Raw genomic sequence first — 22,412 nt, forward strand, 5'->3', positions numbered from 1 at the left:
TTAGTGATAGGGTATACAATTATACAAAATATACAATATTTATTATGATAATTAATTAAATAATATTGTATTAAAACATAACATTAAAAAGCATTCAATGATTACATACAAAATAATAAAATGGTTACATGACAATAACAAAGACTTCATACTCATTCAACATAGAACTGGAGACACTAAAATGGCCATTTCAATAACCATTGATTACAATACATTTTCTCTAGTCTACAGTGAAAACAAAACCATTCCTAAGCTATTTCTCCACCCAGAGAACAATGCTAATAACCTTACAAGAGTCAGTACGTCCACTGTCTTACAACCATAAACCCACCAGTTATCTAGGGATTGTATTTCATTGTTACCTAGGTAACAGGAAATGTTTGTAAGTCCACTGCCTTACAACCATATACCCACCAGTTATCTAGGTATTGTGTGTTTTTTTATTAAATGTTCAATGTTATTTCATTGTTACCTAGGTAACAGGAAATGTTAATACGTCCACTGCCTTACAACCATATACCCACCAGTTATCTAGGTATTGTATGTTTGTATTAAATGTTTAATGTTCTTTCATTGTTACCTAATGTTCTTTCATTGTTACCTAGGTATTTATGTTTTTATTAGGTACCTAACAGGAAATGTTAGTACGTCCACTGCCTTACAACCATATACCCACCAGTTATCTAGGTATTGTATGTTTTTATTAAATGTTTAATGTTCTTTCATTGTTACCTAGGTAACAGGAAATGTTAGTACGTCCACTGCCTTACAACCATATACCCACCAGTTATCTAGGTATTGTATGTTTTTATTAAATGTTTAATGTTCTTTCATTGTTACCTAGGTAACAGGAAATGTTAGTACGTCCACTGCCTTACAACCATATACCCACCAGTTATCTAGGTATTGTATGTTTTTATTAAATGTTTAATGTTCTTTCATTGTTACCTAGGTAACAGGAAATGTTAGTACGTCCACTGCCTTACAACCATATACCCACCAGTTATCCAGGTATTGTATGTTTTTATTAAATGTTTAATGCTATTTCATTGTTATCTAGGTAACAGGAAATGTTAGTATGTCCACTGTCCTACAACCATATACCCACCAGTTATCTAGGTATTGTATGTTTTTATTAAATGTTCAATGTTAATATAGTTACCTAGGTAACAGGAAATGTTGGTATGTCCACTGCCTTACAACCATATACCCACCAGTTATCTAGGTATTGTATGTTTTTATTAAATGTTTAATGTTCTTTCATTGTTACCTAGGTAACAGGAAATGTTAGTATGTCCACTGCCTTACAACCATATACCCACCAGTTATCTAGGTATTATATGTTTTTATTAAATGTTCAATGTTAATATAGTTACGTAGGTAACAGGAAATGTTGGTACGTCCACTGTCCTACAACCATATACCTACCAGTTATCTAGGTATTGTATGTTTTTATTAAATGTTTAATGTTATTTCATTGTTACCTAGGTAACAGGAAATGTTAGTACGTCCACTGCCTTACAACCATATACCCACCAGTTATCTAGGTATTGTATGTTTTTATTAAATGTTTAATGTTATTTCATTGTTACCTAGGTAACAGGAAATGTTAGTACGTCCACTGCCTTACAACCATATACCCACCAGTTATCTAGGTATTGTATGTTTTTATTAAATGTTTAATGTTATTTCATTGTTACCTAGGTAACAGGAAATGTTAGTACGTCCACTGCCTTACAACGATATACCCACCAGTTATCCAGGTATTGTATGTTTTTATTAAATGTTTAATGTTATTTCATTGTTACCTAGGTAAAAGGAAATGTTAGTACGTCCACTGCCTTACAACCATATACCCACCAGTTATCTAGGTATTGTATGTTTTTATTAAATGTTAAATGCTATTTCATTGTTACCTAGGTAACAGGAAATGTTAGTACGTCCACTGTCCTACAACCATATGCCCACCAGTTATCTAGGTATTGTATGTTTTTATTAAATGTTTAATGTTATTTCATTGTTACCTAGGTAACAGGAAATGTTTGTATGTCCACTGTCATACAACCATATACCTACCAGTTATCTAGGTATTGTATGTTTTTATTAAATGTTTAATGTTAATATAGTTACCTAGGTAACAGGAAATGTTGGTACGTCCACTGTCCTACAACCATATACCTACCAGTTATCTAGGTATTGTATGCTTTTATTAAATGTTAAATGTTATTTCATTGTTATCTAGGTAACAGGAAATGATAACACCATCACACATTAGAAAATAAAACAAATCAATAAAGATATGTAGTAATAAAACAGTCCAAAACTTGAGGTATTCCGATTGGAAGTTTGTAAAACTATTGACTTTGAGATTGTTTACCTTATCTTTGTACCCGGCTATATTTTGTTTTTGTATTTTTCATTTTGTCTCCGTCCACATCAATTTTTGGCCTTTAGGAACAGTTGGGATCCGTGGATAGATAAGACAGACGATTTCCTCCCATTATGTAAAATTCTGAAAACGTTTGTATAATCCATCAGAGAGCCCATTAAAGCCATTATTAAGATTCATTCAGAAGAACTTGTTCAGCAAACAGATAATTATATATATCCTACATCATTATATAGAAAGATGACAGCGGAATTAAGATAGTGTTGTTTACAAACTCTTGGTGTTGATATAAAGTCTTCCCTACTGATATTGTTTCTTTATTTACTAACACGGCTGTTTTGCGATGTTAACCTTAACATTTTTCAAAATTATCAGATGTGCCAATAGAGGAGACACGTCTATATGTTTTCCGGTAGTTAACAGATGTTCTCTCATGCAGGATTAAAATTGAACAAATTATTATTTCATGACCAGTTCTGATATTTGGTTATTCTCAAAGATTCTAAATCGACAAGAATAAATCTGAATATTTAATGGATATTATTTTTTCTAGGATTCTACATTCTACCACGCATCGCGAAGCTTTCAGGAAGCTTCAAGACGGAAGCCATTTCAATTATTAGGCAACCTTTTTTCTGATTAATGTAATTTAAGTTGTAGCGTAGCCACAGACATGTCATGTTGCTGTATCTCGTAGTCAATGTCATCATACAGGCCGAGAAATTATATAATTTCATTGTCAAGTTTTAAAATTAGTTTCGTGAAAACTGACTTTTTCCCTTGAAGTTAATGTTAGTAATCGTGCAGATTAATTCTACTTTTGTTATTTAATGCCTTATGGCTACAGAATTAAGTGTTGGGCCTATTCGTTATCAATTCACAGTTAACCTTAGGTGCCGGCTGACTATATGTTTGTCACCTTTTCCCGCGAGCCATGACTCTGCGTTTGCTGTCGTTCGCGACTCAATCTTGATAAAGTTAATATTGAGGCTCACCACAGGAGGACCGCTCAGTCGTGTCAAATGCCAATCTGTTTGCGGAATTCAATCATCAATTTGTCTGCACTCATTGTTTTTGGAAAGTTTACCTAACCCTACGTTTTAGAGGTCCGTGTGTACAGACATGAAGTAAACGAAGGTATAATATGATACGATGAACTTAGGTTGATAATAACAAAAGAGATCATGGAGGGTTTCAGAAGAACAGCAAACCTAATGCCGACAAATGTATACCCATGCCTAAGTATGTCAGCAATGCCATAATTATTACTCGTGGCAATGTAAAACATAATAAACGTTAACGAGTTATATTTAAAGACGTTTTTGTCTCCCTGTGTGACAAATTTGTATTTCTTGTAGACCGAAAAACATTGTCTTTGATATAGATCCCAAATCAGTTTGAGATATGAACAAAAATCAGCATTAGAAAAAGGTTCGATTAAGAATTAAAAAAAATCGCCAGAGATGTATCAATATGTTAATGCGTATATTTTATATTACTTAAAAAGGTATTCATAAAGAGATTTATATTCAGGATAACTATGCATAAATTTACGTACATGAATTTGGTAGTCATACAATGAATAACATTTTAACTAACAGTAAATTCTCGTGTTTTTTTATACTTCCTCAGAATACATGGCTTGTTTATTTCTGAATAAAATGTGTCTACATAATAGTATGAACCAATAGTCCACACTGCGAGACATGTCTGTAATGTTACAACTACCGATAGATGTGAACTTCATTTAACTGACAACCAAGTCACATTTTCGTTTGTCTATCTATGACCATTATAATCTGCTTTAGTAACCCCCATCAACTAGTTCCGAGCTACCATCTGATGTGCTGGTCATCAGAGTCCCGTAATGGCACACCATGTGCTGGTCATCAGAGCCCCGCAATGGCATACGATGTGCTGGTCATCAGAGCCCCGTAATGGCACACCATGTGCTGGTCATCATAGCCCAGTAATGGCACACCATGTACTGGTCATTGGAGTCTCGTAATGATGGCACCCATGTGTTGGTCATCAGAGCCCCGTAATGGCACACCGTGTGCTGGTTATCAGAGCCCCGTAATGGCACACCATGTACTGGTCATCAGAGCTCCGTAATGGCACACCATGTGCTTGTCATCATAGCCCCGTAATGACACCCCATGTGCTAGTCATCAGGGTCTCGTAATGATGACACACCATGTACTGGTCATCAGAGTCCCGTGGTTTCTTTGCCACCTATATGTGTGGTTTTTTTGCCACCTATTTGTGTGGTCTTTTTGCCACCTATTTGTGTGGTCTTTTTGCCACCTATTTGTGTGGTTTCTTTGCACTTTTTGCACCTAACTTTTTGTGTGGTTTCTTTGTCACCTTTTTTGTATGGTTTTTTCTTTGTCACCTATTTGTATTGTTTCTTTGCCACCTTTTTTGTATGGTTTCTTTGTCACCTATTTGTGTTGTTTCTTTGCCACCTATTTGTGTGGTTTCTTTGTCACCTATTTGTATGGTTTTTTTGTCACCTATTTGTGTTGTTTCTTTGCCACCTATTTGTGTGTTTTGCCACTTTGTGTGGTTTCTTTGCCACCTATTTGTGTGGTTTCTTTGCCACCTCTTTTGTGTGGTTTCTTTGTCACCTATTTGTGTTGTTTCTTTGCCACCTATTTGTGTGGTTTCTTTGTCACCTATTTGTGTGGTTTCTTTGTCACCTATTTGTGTGGTTTCTTTGTCACCTATTTGTGTTGTTTCTTTGCCACCTATTTGTGTGGTTTCTTTGCCACCTATTTGTGTGGTTTCATTGTGATCTATTTGTGTGGTTTCTTTGTCACCTATTTGAGTCCCGTAATGGCACACCATGTACTGGCCATCGGAGTCCCCGAATGGTACACCATGGGCGCCATCAGAGCTCCGTAATGGCACACCATGTGCTTGTCATCATAACCCCGTAATGGCAAACCATGTGCTGGTCATCAGAGCCCTGCAATGGCACACCGTGTGCTGGTCATCAGAGCCCCGTAATGGCACACCGTGTGCTGGTCATCAGAGCCCCGTAATGGCACACAATGTACTGGTCATCAGAGTCCCCTAATAGTACACCATTTGCTGGTCATCAAAGCCCCGTAATGAACCTCACAGACTTGTGAATAAATAATCCCAGCGATGTTATCACGGCTAATGTAGTTACCCTCATCAAATGGTTATTGTAAATGATTACCATCAATTAGGCTCCGTAAAACAAGTTTCCTGGAGTTAATTGGAGAAATAAGATTAGTTGAGATGACCGTCACACCATTACCTAATTGAATCAGGTAAGCTAGCATACTGAAATGGCTTCCTGGCTTTACTGTTCAAACAGGTCTTGCAGTGTTTCTAAAGCTACCCATTGGATATCTCGTTGTGTATTTTCTTTGTCATCTGATTTTGTGTTTCTTTGTCACCTATTGGTATGGATACTTGGTCACCTATTTGTGTGTTTTTGTTACATAAGTATATGGCTACTTTGTCACCTGTTTGTGTTTCTTTGTCACATATTTGTGAGGTTTTTTTCACCTATTTGCATGGTTTCTTTGTCACATATTTGTGTGTTTCTTTGTCACATATTTGTGTGTTTCCTTGTCACATATTTGTGTGGTTTCCTTGTCACATATTTGTGTGTTTCTTTGTCACATATTTGTGTGGTTTCCTTGTCACATATTTGTGTGTTTCTTTGTCACATATTTGTGTGGTTTCTTTGTCACATATTTGTGTGTTTCTTTGTCACATATTTGTGTGTTTCTTTGTCACATATTTGTGTGGTTTCCTTGTCACATATTTGTGTGGTTTCCTTGTCACATATTTTTGTGTGGTTTCCTTGTCACATATTTGTGTGTTTCTTTGTCACATATTTGTGTGGTTTCCTTGTCACCTATTTGCATGGTTTCCTTGTCACCTATTTGTGTGTTTCTTTGTCACATATTTGTGTGGTTTCCTTGTCACATATTTGTGTTGTTTCTTTGCCACCTATTTGTGTTGTTTCTTTGTCACCTATTTGTGTGGTTTCATTGTGACCTATTTGTGTGGTTTCTTTGTCACCTATTTGTGTGGTTTCATTGTCACCTATTTGTGTGGTTTCTTTGCCACCTATTTGTGTGGTTTCTTTGCCACCTATTTGTGTTGTTTCTTTGCCACCTATTTGTGTGGTTTCTTTGCCACCTATTTGTGTGCTTTCGTTGTCACCTATTTGTGTGGTTTCTGTGTTACCTATTTGTGTTGTTTCTTTGCCACCTATTTGTGTTGTTTCTTTGTCACCTATTTGTGTTGTTTCTTTGCCACCTATTTGTGTTGTTTCCTTGTCACCTATTTGTGTTGTTTCATTGTGACCTATTTGTGTGGTTTCTGTGTCACCTATTTGTGTGGTTTCTTTGCCACCTATTTGTGTGGTTTCTTTGCCACCTATTTGTGTGGTTTCTTTGCCACCTATTTGTGTGGTTTCTTTGCCACCTATTTGTGTTGTTTCTTTGCCACCTATTTGTGTGGTTTCTTTGCCACCTATTTGTGTGGTTTCTTTGTCACCTATTTGTGTTGTTTCTTTGCCACCTATTTGTGTGGTTTCTTTGCCACCTATTTGTGTGGTTTCTTTGCCACCTATTTGTGTGCTTTCTTTGTCACCTATTTGTGTTGTTTCTTTGCCACCTATTTGTGTTGTTTCTTTGCCACCTATTTGTGTGCTTTCTTTGTCACCTATTTGTGTTGTTTCTTTGCCACCTATTTGTGTTGTTTCTTTGCCACCTATTTGTGTTGTTTCATTGTGACCTATTTGTGTGGTTTCTGTGTCACCTATTTGTGTGGTTTCTTTGTCACCTATTTGTGTGGTTTCTTTGCCACCTATTTGTGTGGTTTCTTTGCCACCTATTTGTGTTGTTTCTTTGCCACCTATTTGTGTGCTTTCTTTGTCACCTATTTGTGTGCTTTCTTTGTCACCTATTTGTGTTGTTTCTTTGCCACCTATTTGTGTTGTTTCTTTGCCACATATTTGTGTTGTTTCTTTACCATCTATTTGTGTTGTTTCTTTGTCACCTATTTGTGTGGTTTCATTGTCACCTCTTTGTGTGGTTTCATTGTCACCTCTTTGTGTGGTTTCATTGTGACCTATTTGTGTGGTTTCTTTGCCACCTATTTGTATGGTTTCTTTGCCACCTATTTGTGTGGTCTTTTTGCCACCTATTTGTGTGGTCTTTTTGTCACTTATTTGTGTGGTTTCTTTGCCACCTGTTTTGTATGGTTTCTTTGTCACCTATTTGTGTTGTTTCTTTGCCACCTATTTGTGTGGTTTCTTTGTGACCTATTTGTGTGGTTTCTTTGTCATGTATTTGTGTTGTTTAATTGCCATCTATTTGTGTTGTTTCTTTGCCACCTATTTGTGTGGTTTCTTTGCCACCTATTTGTGTAGTTTCTTTGCCACCTATTTGTGTTGTTTCTTTGCCACCTATTTGTGTGGTGTCTTTGCCACCTATTTGTATGGTTTCTTTGTCACCTATTTGAGTGTTCATTTATAACCATTCTCGACATTTTTTATCGTCTATCTGAACATTATCTTTATCGTCAATCTAAGTGGTTGCTTTATTTTCTTTTTGACTAATATTTAAAGACCTAATCAAAGTGTTGATTAAGGAACTTCTCAGATAAATGTTAAAACAATAACTATAATAGGTGATTAAAGAGTCACGGCAGTGTTTAAGGAGCCTTCGGTCTTGTCTTATTTGATATTAATTATGACATCTATAACTTTAAGTGGTATTAACAACCCTGACCAACAAACATTGCCATTTCCACCATGATCCTATGTGATGGTATTAACAACCCAGACCAACAAACATTTACTTTTCCACCATGATCCTATGTGATGGTATTAACAACCCAGACCAACAAACATTTCCTTTTCCACCATGATCCTATGTGATGGTATTAACAACCCAGACCAACAAACATTTCCTTTTCCACCATGATCCTATGTTATGGTATTAACAACCCAGACCAACAAACACTTCCTTTTCCACCATGATCCTATGTGATTTTATTAACAACCCAGACCAACAAACATTTCCTTTTCTACCATGATCCTATGTGATGGTATTAACAACCCAGACCAACAAACATTTCCTTTTCCAACATGATCCTATGTGATGGTATTAACAACCCAGACCAACAAACATTTACTTTTCCACCATGATCCTATGTGATGGTATTAACAACCCAGACCAACAAACATTTCCTTTTCCACCATGATCCTATGTGGTGGTATTAACAACCCAGACCAACAAATATTTCCTTTTCCACCATGATCCTATGTGATGGTATTAACAACCCAGACCAACAAACATTTCCTTTTCCACCATGATCTTATGTGATGGTATTAACAACCCAGACCAACAAACATTTTCTTTTCCACCATGATCCTATGTGATGGTATAAACAACCCAGACCAACAAACATTTCCTTTTCCAACATGATCCTATGTGATGGTATTAACAACCCAGACCAACAAACACTTCCTTTTCCACCATGATCCTATGTGATTTTATTAACAACCCAGACCAACAAACATTTCCTTTTCTACCATGATCCTATGTGATGGTATTAACAACCCAGACCAACAAACATTTCCTTTTCTACCATGATCCTATGTGATGGTATTAACAACCCAGACCAACAAACACTTCCTTTCCCACCATGATCCTATGTGATTTTATTAACAACCCAGACCAACAAACATTTCCTTTTCCACCATGATCCTATGTGATGGTATTAACAACCCAGACCAACAAACATTTCCTTTTCCACAATGATCCTATGTGATTTTATTAACAACCCAGACCAACAAACTTTTCTTTTTCCCACCATGATCCTATGTGATTTTATTAACAATCCAGACCAACAAATATTTCCTTTTCCCACAATGATCTTATGTGACGAGGTGGCAAATTAATCGAATAATGTATAAAAAAAGGCCAACTATGATAAATTATTTAACAACTGGTATATGATGTTGTAGATTCAACATTCATAAATATAATTGTAGCGGTATAGAAGCTCCTGTGACGACACATAGGTATGGACATTTCAGCCGCAGGTTCCACTAGGTGTCGGTATCTACTATCATTATAGCGAAACACAGCTTATCGCGGGCTGTGATAGGTGACCGCTCCGCTTATTCGAACCCCAGGCTCTCCACGTTAGGCTTACTAGATGTATATATAGTATAGATATTTAGTGCATATCTAATGCACAGAAATAGATAAGGTGAGTTTATTGTGTGTTTCCCTTGGAGAAAGACAACAATAACTTTCGACGCGACTTTATGAATATTTTCTGACTCTCTTTATAAACTACAGACAGCGAACAGAACACAATGCATATAACCTAACATGAGAGGGTTACAATTAAATTAAAAGTGCAATGATGTATTTAATTATGTCACCAACATTTGTGCACTTTTTCCGCTAGTCAATAAGATTCGTGGTACTTGTCCCTCCTTTGTTTAGTATATATATATACCTGTGCTATTATTACTAGGTAAACAATGTTGTCTTCTCCCAAACGAGTGAGCCTATACGGTGCATATAGTACACAGTCTCGTATTCAAACAAATAATTCTTGACATAACAAGTATGTTTACCAAGTTCCATAATAACCAGTTATTAATAGTGTTTCTTATGACTTTGAACCTAGTGTATATAATGTTCAGTCCCTTGCGTATTTTACATATTCATCGGTTTGTGAAATTGCATTATTTATAATCTAAGGTATGATTTTCTCAATATAGAAGCTGAAGTAAATAACTAATTCATGTTTTAGTAATTTACATGTGTTTTTGAAAAAGAAAACAATCTGAAAATCAATAGTGAAGCGTTTAGATGGTAATTATAAGTTTTTGATATATTTAATATCCTGTTCATTATTTACGCATCGTCGGTATAACAACTTAGATACCGTTCATCAAAGAGATGGCAGTGATAGCTATCACTTAGACAGGACGGGACTGTAACTGGTGGGATCGCTGTAAAACTCCTTACATAATTCATAAGGACTTGGTTAGGATCACAGGGACTGTAACTGGTGGGATCGCTGTAAAACTCCTTACATAATTCATAAGGACTTGGTTAGGATCACAGGGACTGTAACTGGTGGGATCGCTGTAAAACTCCTTACATAATTCATAAAGACTTGGTTAGGATCACAGGGACTGTAACTGGTGGGATCGCTGTAAAACTCCTTACATAATTCATAAAGACTTGGTTAGGATCACAGGGACTGTAACTGGTGGGATCGCTGTAAAACTCCTTACATAATTCATAAGGACTTGTTTAGGATCACAGGGACTGTAACTGGTGGGATCGCTGTAAAACTCCTTACATAATTCATAAGGACTTGGTTAGGATCACAGTGACTGTAACTGGTGGGATCGCTGTAAAACTCCTTACATAATTCATAAGGACTTGGTTAGGATCACAGGGACTGTAACTGGTGGGATCGCTGTAAAACTCCTTACATAATTCATAAGGACTTGGTTAGGATCACAGGGACTGTAACTGGTGGGATCGCTGTAAAACTCCTTACATAATTCATAAGGACTTGGTTAGGATCACAGGGGCCACAGTGGACTTCCTGCATTAGACAAGGTGTCTTCCGATTATCACAACCTAATAGGATCCTTGGTATTGCCTTATTTATGTCATGTTGATTCACCTCTATCTCATTACAATACTGGAGAAGATATAACGAAAATGGTCGAAGATATTCACAGAGGATAAGGATATGGATCAAGATATTTTGATATTCAATACAGCATTGTAATGAAATGTTAGACTTACTAGACACGCGAATGGCGTCTTGTCCTATACATCAAAACGTTTGTAATACACAAAATGTTATTTTTTTATAGAGATGCAAATGCGTCATGGCTTTTTTATACATACAGAAAGTGTGACACTATAATACCAAATATTGTCTAAAAAGAGACGAGAATGTTCCTAGTTTTTTTTCACGATATAATTATCATTGAAGATATAGGAAATAACAAATTATGTTTAGGTCTGAAATCCTATCCTATGTATCATAAATAGCATATTTAAAATACAAAAAGGAATTTAAGATAATCATACAGTAACAAAAGTTATGGACACCAAACAATGCTGAATTTCAGATGCACCGCAAGAGCATTAAACATGTCAATCGGAAAAATATAAAGATGAAATCGTAATTCGTAAAGTAGATATAATGCTATCTTATGGCCTTTAAACTGTAATACTTTCACATGTAACACATCAACCTGCTGATGTAATAACTAAAACAGTAACAAATTGACCTATAGATATTTATCGGGCACCAAATCACGTAACATTTTACATGGCATTCTTAACCGGTCAATTATTCAATCATTTCAATATTATTTTTGAAATAAATCTGAACGGATAGGACATATTAAGTGCAAAGGAGTAAAATCCTACCACTAGTATTTTGATGGTTTTGATTTAAAGTATGAAGCCATAGTTAATAGTCATGACTTCTTTTACAACAAAGTAAAGTTGGATATCAGAAATAATTATATTTATTTCTTGTGACCATAACATTGTACAATTGCATTAAAACACAAGGCAATTATAGAGAAACCAGACCAAAATATACGAGGTGGAGTTCTCATTTTAGTGACTTCTTAGTGATTAAAAGTGACTCGAGAATAATGATCTTTAGAGATTGAAATGTGAGCATGAAAATGAATTCCGTGGAAATTATTTTAATTTAAAACGTCGTCCATTATTTAAAGTATTACTTAATACATTTACAATTAGGCATTCATGCATACATCAACGTGATATTCAGAACCGTTTTGATAATGCCATTTCTCTACAGTTAACATGATAAATACAAATACATTCGCCACTATCAAAAATGAAACAGAATCAAAAATTAAAACTAGAATAGAAGCAGCCTCCTTACATATATTAGCCATTGTGTGATGGCGACAGGATGATGAGATCCTCGTTAAATTATTGACAGGATGTATCGTGAGGCATTTGATAGCTTTAGACAAAACACTAGGTGTACGTAATGTCATTTGATGATGGCTGATGTAATAAATAGTCAGTGCCACACTAAGCATTGACTATGAATATTTGATCACAATGTTTCTCTCCCTTCATCTCCATACACACAAATGAAGGAAACTCTATGTTTAATTGTTACATATAACTACCTTACTGATGTGCCGGCACCGTTATTGCACACGACTAACAGCTAATTGTGATGGAGTTTTGATAGTAATGGGTATATTTTTTATTTGTAATTACACCTACAAATTGAATTTCATGTCCCAATAGCACTTTATAACATGTTAATTGAATGCGGGATTTGTTTGTATTTGCTCGCCGACATAGATAACAGATAATCCACTCTCATTGTTTACTATAGCTAATGATTCTAACCACTTCAATAACGGTATACTAGTCAGGTGCCACTGTCGCTGGTGATATCATTAGGAGTTTTCTTCTTGTGTCTAACAATAATAAGGAATAGACCTAAAACTATCAAAGCTATACTTAACGGCATGGAAAGTCATTGATCGACATTATTTGGGAAATATTCTGCCTCCTTGATCAATTTAACATTCTGTAGAGTTGTTGTAAAGTTTTAATATTCTAAAGACTTATACAGTTTAATATCCTGGGTGCTTGTGCAGTTTGATATTCTGAATACTTGTGCAGTTTAATATTCTGAATACTTCTGAAGTTAATATTCCATTTACTTGTACAGTTTAATATTCTGAATACTTGTACAGTTTGATATTCTGAATACTTGTACTATTTAATATTCTGAATATTTGTGCAGTTTAATATTCCATATACTTGTACAGCTTAATATTCCATAAACTTGTACATTTTAATATTCCATATACTTGAACAGTTTAATATTCCATATACTTGTACAGTCTATTATTCTTAATGCTTGTGCAGTTTGATAGTCTGAATACTTGTGCAGTTTAATATTCTGAATACTTGTGCAGTTTAATATTCCATATACTTGTACAGTTTAATATTTTGAATACTTGTACAGTTTGATATTCTGAACACTTGTGCAGTTTAATATTCCATATACTTGTACAGTCTATTATTCTTAATGCTTGTGCAGTTTGATATTCTGAATACTTGTGCAGTTTAATATTCTGAATACTTGTGCAGTTTAATATTCTGAATACTTGTGCAGTTTATTATTCCATATACTTGTACAGTTTAATATTTTGAATACTTCTGAAGTTAATATTCCATTTACTTGCACAGTTTAATATTCTGAATACTTGTACAGTTTGATATTCTGAATACTTGTACTATTTAATATTCTGAATATTTGTGCAGTTTAATATTCCATACACTTGTACAGCTTAATATTCCATAAACTTGTACATTTTAATATTCAATATACTTGAACAGTTTAATATTCCATATACTTGTACAGTCTATTATTCTTAATGCTTGTGCAGTTTGATATTCTGAATACTTGTGCAGTTTAATATTCTGAATACTTGTGCAGTTTAATATTCCATATACTTGTACAGTTTAATATTTTGAATACTTGTACAGTTTAATATTCTGAACACTTGTGCAGTTTGATATTCTAAATACTTGTGCAGTTTAGTATACCATATACTTATATATTTTAATATTCTGAATACACGCACTGTTTAGTATTCTGAATACTTGTGCAGTTTAATATTTCACATACTTGTACAGTTTAGTATTCCATATACTTGTACAGTTAAGTATTCCATATACTTGTACAGTTCAATATTCTGAATACTTGTACAGTTTAATATTATGAATACTTGTGCAGTTCAAAATTCTGAATACGCGTGCAATTGGATATTCTGTATACTTGTATAGTTTAATATTCGGAATACTTGTACAGTTTAATATTCTGAATACTTGTACTGTTTAACATTCTGAATACTCGTACAGTTTGATATTCTGAATACTTGTATTATTCAATGTTCTGAATACATGTGCAGTCTGATATTCTGAATACTTGTATAGTTTAATATTCTGAATACTTGTACAGTTTTGATGCATTTTGATTGAGGATTGATTATTAAGTTAATGTTTCGTTTTTATCACCATGTCACATATTTCACACTGTTGTTCTGAATACTTGTACAGTTTTTACAGTTAATATCACCACGTCACATATTTCACACTGTTATTCTGAATACTTGTACAGTTTTTACAGTTTTTATCACCACGTCACATATTTCAACTGTTATTCTGAGTTCTGAATATTTGTACAGTTTTTACAGTTTTTATCACCACGTCACATATTTCAACTGTTATTCTGAGTTCTGAATACTTGTACAGTTTTTACAGTTTTTATCATCACGTCACATATTTCATATTGTTATTTAACTTAGATCTAACTTTGATACATGACTTAAATACCCCGATTTTTAAATAATTTTTCAAATCTCGTATTTCTGAACAAAATCGCATGGCTGTTAAGTTTATTCACCATTTCATGAAATAAATATGAAATTTGTACGGTAACATTAAAATAAATACCAAAACAAAAAAAAAACAAAAAAAAACTTTGATCTTGTCGCAGAAGTTTCCTCTTTCATATGATCGTCTGATTGAAAATAATAGGATATTGTGTTCAATGATATAGGTATTTTTTTAAAATGTCAATTCAAGATTCATGTATTTGTAGATGCCATCAAATACAATAAACTTTTATGGTGCTAGGAACCAAACTGGATGGATTACCAAAGATAAAGTCAAATAATCGATCTGGTGATTTGATTTTTGCTACCCTTTTTAATGACATTTTACATCAAGAAAATACATTATGGAAACAAAAGAAAGCATTGTGCTATTTAGGGTGAGTGGTTAAGATGTACCAACAAAATACCACAAGCCCCCACTTATGAGCGCCAAGTTTGAAAGCTATGTTGAATAGGTGGCATATACTAATTGCAGGTCGGTGTTTTTTCTCCAGGTACCAGACCTCCCTCCACCTCATAATCCTGACACGTCATTAATGACTGTGAGTAGGTAGTTACACAAAAATGAATAAAAAGATTTTTAAAAAAGCAATCACAACAAAAATAGCCCTGAACCGATAAATTCTTTATCTCACTTTTCCTATGGCGTTTGGAGATTTAATTTGTTTCTGTTTTCTCGTTAGGTAACCCCATGTGCCGTTATAACAGTGCTGTTTGTATCATTACGAAACTTGTTGTCATAAGTGCTGCTGAAATATAAGCCTTCGGAACTATCATATACGTATTAATCTGAAATGTGGCGTGATAAATCCAATTATTTTGCACAACATTGAACAATAATATTTTTTCCGAGATTAAAGCAGCGAAAGTAGGCGACATATGGAAATTCTTTTTGAGACATTGCTCGTATCCCTATATGGAAATTCTCTTTGAGACATTGCTCGTATTCCTATATGGAAATTCTCTTTGAGACATTGCTCGTATCCCTATATAGAAATTCTCTTTGAGACATTGCTCGTATCCCTATATGGAAATTCTCTTTGAGACATTGCTCGTATCCCTATATTTTATTTAGAATTGTAAATAAGGCAGTGCTAAGCCAATTATATTTTGTAAATCAATTTCCGCGAGGCTAGCGTGAAATTGTAATGGTACTCCAAGCCAGTTTCCGGAAGGCTGTCTTCCTCTAGGCCTTCTTTCGTCTTCCGACAATTGTCAGTCCCTCGTTACTGCGAAACAGTAATCGTTGCTGATTTTACGTCAAGCATTCAGGACTGCCGGAGATTTTTACACTTCAACATATGGGATCAGCTTCAAACGCTATTCAAAACAACAATTTATTCTCCGCTTCCTCCATCATTCCAGTATAATTGAGTATAATTACAGACTTTCAATAATACCACAATTTCGGTATTTCCGAGATTTTCACTAAGAGGGTATGAGCTCAAATTAATCTTAGCAATTGAAAGTTCCTGTCATCAGATTCACCGCAAACCAGAGTGATTGGTGCTCGGCGACTATAATACCTCGTTATCGCAGTAGGGGTGTTTGTCACCAGGTTCAGATCTGTTTTGTCTCAATAGCATATCAAAGCTGTCTCTGTCATATGGTTAAAGTGTCCGTCACAAACTTAACTTTGTAAGGTAAAATAAAACAGTTGTTTGTATCATCACAATGTTGTTTTTGTGAAAAAAAAAACATCCTAACGTAATATCATAATCAGCTGATGATGCTTAGCCACAGACACGCGTCTAAATCCGCTTTCTTGCGGACAGTCTCTCATATATTCTTTAGCAGACTACTTTAACTGATATCGTCTTGCACTGTGAACAATAGCGTGATTCTAACGGTATACTAATTACCGATATCAACCTTATTTTAAAGGTAAATTTAGTTTATTCTTGGTCATAGAGGTGTGCGAGCAAACCATCCGGTGGAGAGGGTTTCTTTTGTTCAGCAACGCCACGGTACAGTGAATCACAATGGTTCAGCACGCGAAACAATCATCCGTGACAACGTTAAGCCAAACCGGAGACTTACAAGTTCACAAAAATATGTACATAGTTAAACACACTTTAAAGTGAAACTGCGACCAGCTTTCAATTATTCATTAAAATCCGATGAATTATGAACAACACCTAAAAACTTTTAGAAAATGATCACTTAAACAAGATTGGTACGATAGGGTGAGGAACAGCGAGGACTGTTATCGGATAGAACTGTTAAATGGCAAGAGAATCATCCCATTTAGCCAGAGGGTAAGCCGAGTGATTGGAGATGATTTGATTTTGTTATTAAACATAATAAAACGGTACGTTGACACGCGAGACATTTCCCTATTATAATATTATCTACTTTATCTGAACTATTTCAAAGGCTAACTTTAAGATAAGGAATTTCTGTCTAATTAAAAAGTTTCTAACAATATCTGTTGGGGTGATTTGGAAATGTCTTAATTGACATGTACTTTATTTCGATGACAATTCATATAGTCTCTGAGTAAGGTTTTGTTGTTAGCTCAAATGTTATCCTGGTAGATATAAAGTAAGAATTTGCAAAAAATGTTTATGATTTGTACATAGTATGGTTTTTCTCTTGTTTAACACACGTTCATGAAATATTTGTAACAAATACAAATGAAAACAGATTTGAAAGTATTAAAATAAGGCTACACATAAAAATAAGATTAAACAGAAAATCTAAAATGTTGACGTGTGATTTTACAATTCTTCCGATTTTTATTTTAAATTTTCCATGTACGAAAATGTTTCCCTCGTATACTATATCAACAACCTAGCATCACTTCATTTAAATCCCCCGTGACATTAAAATATTTTAACTGACAACCAGATTAGTTCCTTAAAGAGACATTTAAAATATAAACAACTTAATCTAGCAGGGTCTACTTATTTATACAAATGCAAATGTCACAAACAACTGACACTGTTACATTAATTTAAGGTATTTTACTGTTGTATGAATTACTTTTTCATTCTAATGCCTTTTGCAGAAAAAAGTACTTAAATGAAGTTTAGATTTTGAACCATTAATGTAATCATACGATTGATATCTTTTCTTCTATTTTATCGTTTTTAACCTGATTAATATGCATGTCTAGTGTCGCACGGTTGTCGTATATGTAAGGCACTGAAGGACGACCAGAGCTCTATTGTCGCTGGCCAGACAAAACGTAATATCCTGCAATATTCATCTAATGATGGTTAATTCACACAGAAAATACACAGATTACGGTTGTCTTTTCCGGATATAGCTTGTGACATTTAGACGTCTTGGACCCGAGTGGGGTTAGAACAAAACACCTCGAAATAACCAATAGCAAGCCAGATGGGGAATCCTGCCTCAATTCACCCGGGTACCGCCAAACACAAATTCCTTTTCTTGATTAATTCAACTGTCATATGTCTAAGCTGACTGTCACAGCGCCTGAGCTGCTTTTGTAAAGAAATTCTCTTTATTAAGAATAGGCAAATTTAATACATTATGTTCCATCGACACCTCGTTAAAAGCTTGTGTGAATAGAAACAGGTTTTCCTACAAAACCGGCTTTTGACCCACTTATACCGCTTTACCTGTGCAGATACTCAGTAAAGGAAATCCTCTTACCGTCAGAGTATAAGTGATGGTAGCCGGAGATTCTGTGAAGCTCTACCGTAACAATTAAAACATATTGCTTATTTAAGAAAAGACGATTAAATCCGGGAGACAATCATCTTGATTGATATATCGGTACGAATGGACTGGAACAACAATCCTAGATTTAGTCAGGGTTCACTGGGTGTGTTGTATGGAGGAACAAGTATTGTTAGGTGAAAAATAGATTTACTACTAAAAGGATAGTTCTATCTTCTAATAAAAGAAAGTCTTAAATGTGTTTTAATGATTTTTTTCCTCGATAGTTTTTTTTCTAAGTTAATACTAATTGAATATCTGTGGTGAATGACACTCATCATTTCACTAATGGGGAGTAAGATTAATTTTCAGACTTACTTTACATTTTTATTAAAAAATCTTTTATTAACCAATACATAAAAAACATAAACACATTTCAAAATCTAACTAAGTGATAATGTTATTAATACAACAGTTTTCAGTTCAAAATACACATACGTAATTTTTTAATAACATGTTACAGCAAGTATCTACTGTACATAGAAATATTATCAAGATGCATTTTTTTACTTCCTAATAAAGACATACATACATTATGGTATACAGCGATTAATTAACACACATTGGAGCTCGTTTTGATATTACATAGTAGTGTTAGATTATACGTGGTGACGTCATCGTCAAGGTCCACTACTAGTAGGATTAGTAAGTCATATTTCTCATATACGTTCGTCCTGTTTTGTGATTGTTCAGTAAATTACCCTTGATATCATTTGGGTTTTGTAATCTATATCGCCTTTTCCAGGCCATTGTTAAAACTATATACATGTTTTTTCTCATTTATTTATTTAATTCATGTTTTTTGTTCATCAAAACATTATAAATATTATATCATAGATATATGATCACAATTTATCGTGTCCTATCGTTGGTACTGAAGATAATATCAGAGAACAGGGTCACAGGTACCCTTACCATAAGTAACTACGGTATGGCTTCCTGGTAAGGACATATCTGTTATCTCTTGCCCACGGTAAGAAGCCACCAATTACGACATAAAGAGTTTGTAAAATAGAAGGATGAAATAAAACATTATATCATAAATAAATCATGAAGAATATTGATTTTAGACATGAGCCGAAAAAATGTAGTCATGCAGAGTATTACAACAACTGATAGGTACTTATCATCAATCTTTTACAAATAAATGTACCGCTTCACTTTGTTTAACCAAATTAATATAAAATTTATAGAATACACCAATGGAGACCTCACAAAATTAGTTCCATTTACAGATTGCCATGTGATATTAAACATTTAATTAATATCATAGTAAATATATGTAGCTTTCATGTAGAGGAGTATAAGATTCAGGTTGCTTAACAGTATTCTTTAAGAAAAAAATAATCATAGGTCCACTATCATTCTGAACCGGTTGATGACTTTTAAGATAATGATGTAAAACGAGATTGGTAAAAAGTCTCAAAAGTTATTAGCTTAACGGAAATATTACACTTATCATCAACCTCATGAACAATTAAATTTAAATAAAATAATGTTTTGAAATTTTTATAACGCGAGTCGTCTTGTTTTTTTTCTCGCCGTCAACCTATTTCCCGCGCGTTAGTTGACTATCAATTCGCCAGAATGTAAAACGGAAACATTAATTTTCTCTGCTAACATAAACTACGCAGAGAACCTTGCATTCCTTTGGTGTTGAAACCTTATCTTAGGTCACCGGTATAAATTTTCTGGAGTAATTATTGTTGTCAGATATTATTGTTATGTTTCGGAAAGGTGACCCATACATTGTTTGTATGCTTATTTTCTTTATTTGTTGTTATGACATTCATTTACAATACAGATATATTGTAACACGCGATTCACGTGATAAATATGTGTTGCCATACATGTTAATAAAAATATCAAATCATTTACACCAACAATAAAACATCAAATGTGAACACTTCTGATCAGAGAAAAATGTTTTTTTTATTAATATCATGCCAAACAGATTTTATTGAGTGTAACAGTGGTGTAATAGTAGAAATGTGAACACTTACTTCCATCAGTAATATATGAAGAGAAGAAATGGACTGTACTCAACATTACTGGACTTTATTAGCACTGTATAATGTACACTATCAGTGGGATAATTTATCAGTCTCGGCAGTAACACCAAAATCCAATTACCAAACCCCTGATAGACCAATCAGTTGATCAGTTTTGTTTTAGTAATGCGATATCATATTTATAATTTATAATTTGCTTACTTAAGATACTTTTAGATCTTTTATATATAGTGTTTTTAAGCATTGGCGAGCACGTAACATGATGATCTTCATGATTTTAATTACTGCTGTTTCCACTGATGTGTTCCATGTATATAGCACATACTGTTGACGGATTTTTGCGCTCTTTGTGCCGAAAACGGTAAATTGTGGAGATTGCTCACAAAGATAAATAATTCTAATTAGACAAACAGGTGTGGAATATTTGGTTCGAGCGACAAGTCAAAGGCGGATGAGGTGCACGGGTAAAAACTGAGACGGTTCCGCGTGTGTGATTTCCGTTTATGTGCAGCGGCTGCTAGTATTCGCGTGCCTCATGTTAGCAAGAATATAGTAGTACGAGTGACAACGAATTACTTTGTAGAGCTCTACCATTAAAAATCATAAAATATGCAAAACTTGTTTTCCCGCCAAAGATGGAGATATAGGGAAATTTGTCTTGAAAGGGAATAATTATTGTGAAGCCAGAAAGTCAGCAAGAGAATGTGTCTTTGAAAACGGACAAATTATTCATGAATTCTAGCAAATGGCATTCAGAATTAAACTGAAATGGTTTTTATGCGTATTTTTTGGTTCTTTTATGGATCGCGCCATTTTGTTCCAAAACGGTTATTGCACATCTGTGCTAGACGATACGTGGCGGATTTTCACATTTAGATCAATATTCAAAAATAGATATGTTTGTATTATGTCAAATATACCTACCCTGCACTGGAGGGCGAACAGGAAACAAAAGCTCATATGGTGAATAGAGGAAGTTCTTGACTGTGTGCGGTATCGATTTACCTGTTATTACAACACAAAGCGCAACTATTGACAAACATTTTTATTTTTAATATAATAATTTATATTTATTTTTGTTTAAATTGAGAAAAGTTTTTAGAATGTGTATAACACTATTCAGTACTGGATTATTTGTAGAAACTTTACCCAATGACCTGACCTTTTGATACATATACACTTGGTTGATAAATAATTGAGGCAAACACACACGTCTGGGAGTGATAATACAATAACAAGGAATGGCTATGTACAGCCAAGCCTCGGCTATTACATAACAGTAGTCATTTTCAATCTTTGTTACGACTGTGCTTTCACGTCTCTGTCAGGTATTGATATATTTGGTCATATTACAAGTCGAATGAAATCCTAGTTGTCGCCTTAGCATGTACTGCTAGTATGAACACTTTATTTTCGATAAACATTTTCGAGAGTTCGTATGCAAATTCAAATATTTCGCTTATACCTGTATAAAATGATTAAGAATTATTGTTAAGATCCTTTGATCGCGATGTTTTGTATTCTCAAATATATTGACAATAACAGAGACACGAACTATTGTATACGTACATATGAAGCTGTTCACTGTGTATCCTATTGTCATAAAAGAAACAATAAGATCAACAATTAATGACAAATAAAAATATCACTACTGGTTTCCATAGTAATATAACTGCTATAGACCATTTTATTTGCGTACACATCTTTGTTATTTTATAGACTCGAAAGTTTGCGATCATTGACTTTTAATTAGTGACAAACGTGTGTCCATGTAACGTTGTATACAGTTACATGCGAATCATTT

At 34.2% G+C, this 22,412-nt stretch overlaps 1 protein-coding gene across 1 annotated transcript; it reads right to left on the minus strand.

Moving 5' to 3' along the window:
• Positions 1-4,780: 4,780 nt before the first annotated feature.
• LOC138334037 (ice nucleation protein InaU-like) lies at positions 4,781-8,197 on the minus strand. Its single transcript, XM_069282754.1, has 3 exons — positions 8,173-8,197; positions 6,335-7,630; positions 4,781-5,310 (listed from the first exon to the last, which is right to left on the minus strand). The coding sequence occupies exons 1-3, from the start codon at positions 8,195-8,197 to the stop codon at positions 4,781-4,783; spliced, it is 1,851 nt and encodes a 616-aa protein (XP_069138855.1).
• Positions 8,198-22,412: the final 14,215 nt, after the last annotated feature.

Source organism: Argopecten irradians, chromosome 10 (genome assembly GCF_041381155.1).
Source record: "Argopecten irradians isolate NY chromosome 10, Ai_NY, whole genome shotgun sequence".
NCBI classification, from domain to species: Eukaryota; Metazoa; Mollusca; class Bivalvia; order Pectinida; family Pectinidae; genus Argopecten; species Argopecten irradians.

What these genes read in the sequence shown, in the direction of transcription:
- LOC138334037 (XM_069282754.1), bottom strand. Translation starts at nt 8,197, where the DNA reads ATGGTGGAAATGGCAATGTTTGTTG. An exon ending in GGAAATGGCAATGTTTGTTG is followed by an intron (nt 7,631 to 8,172) that starts GTCAGGGTTGTT and finishes CATACAAAACAG; the next exon opens with GTGGCAAAGAAACCACACAA. An exon ending in CAAGGAAACCACACAAATAT is followed by an intron (nt 5,311 to 6,334) that starts GTGACAAAGAAA and finishes TATGATGACAAG; the next exon opens with CACATGGTGTGCCATTACGG.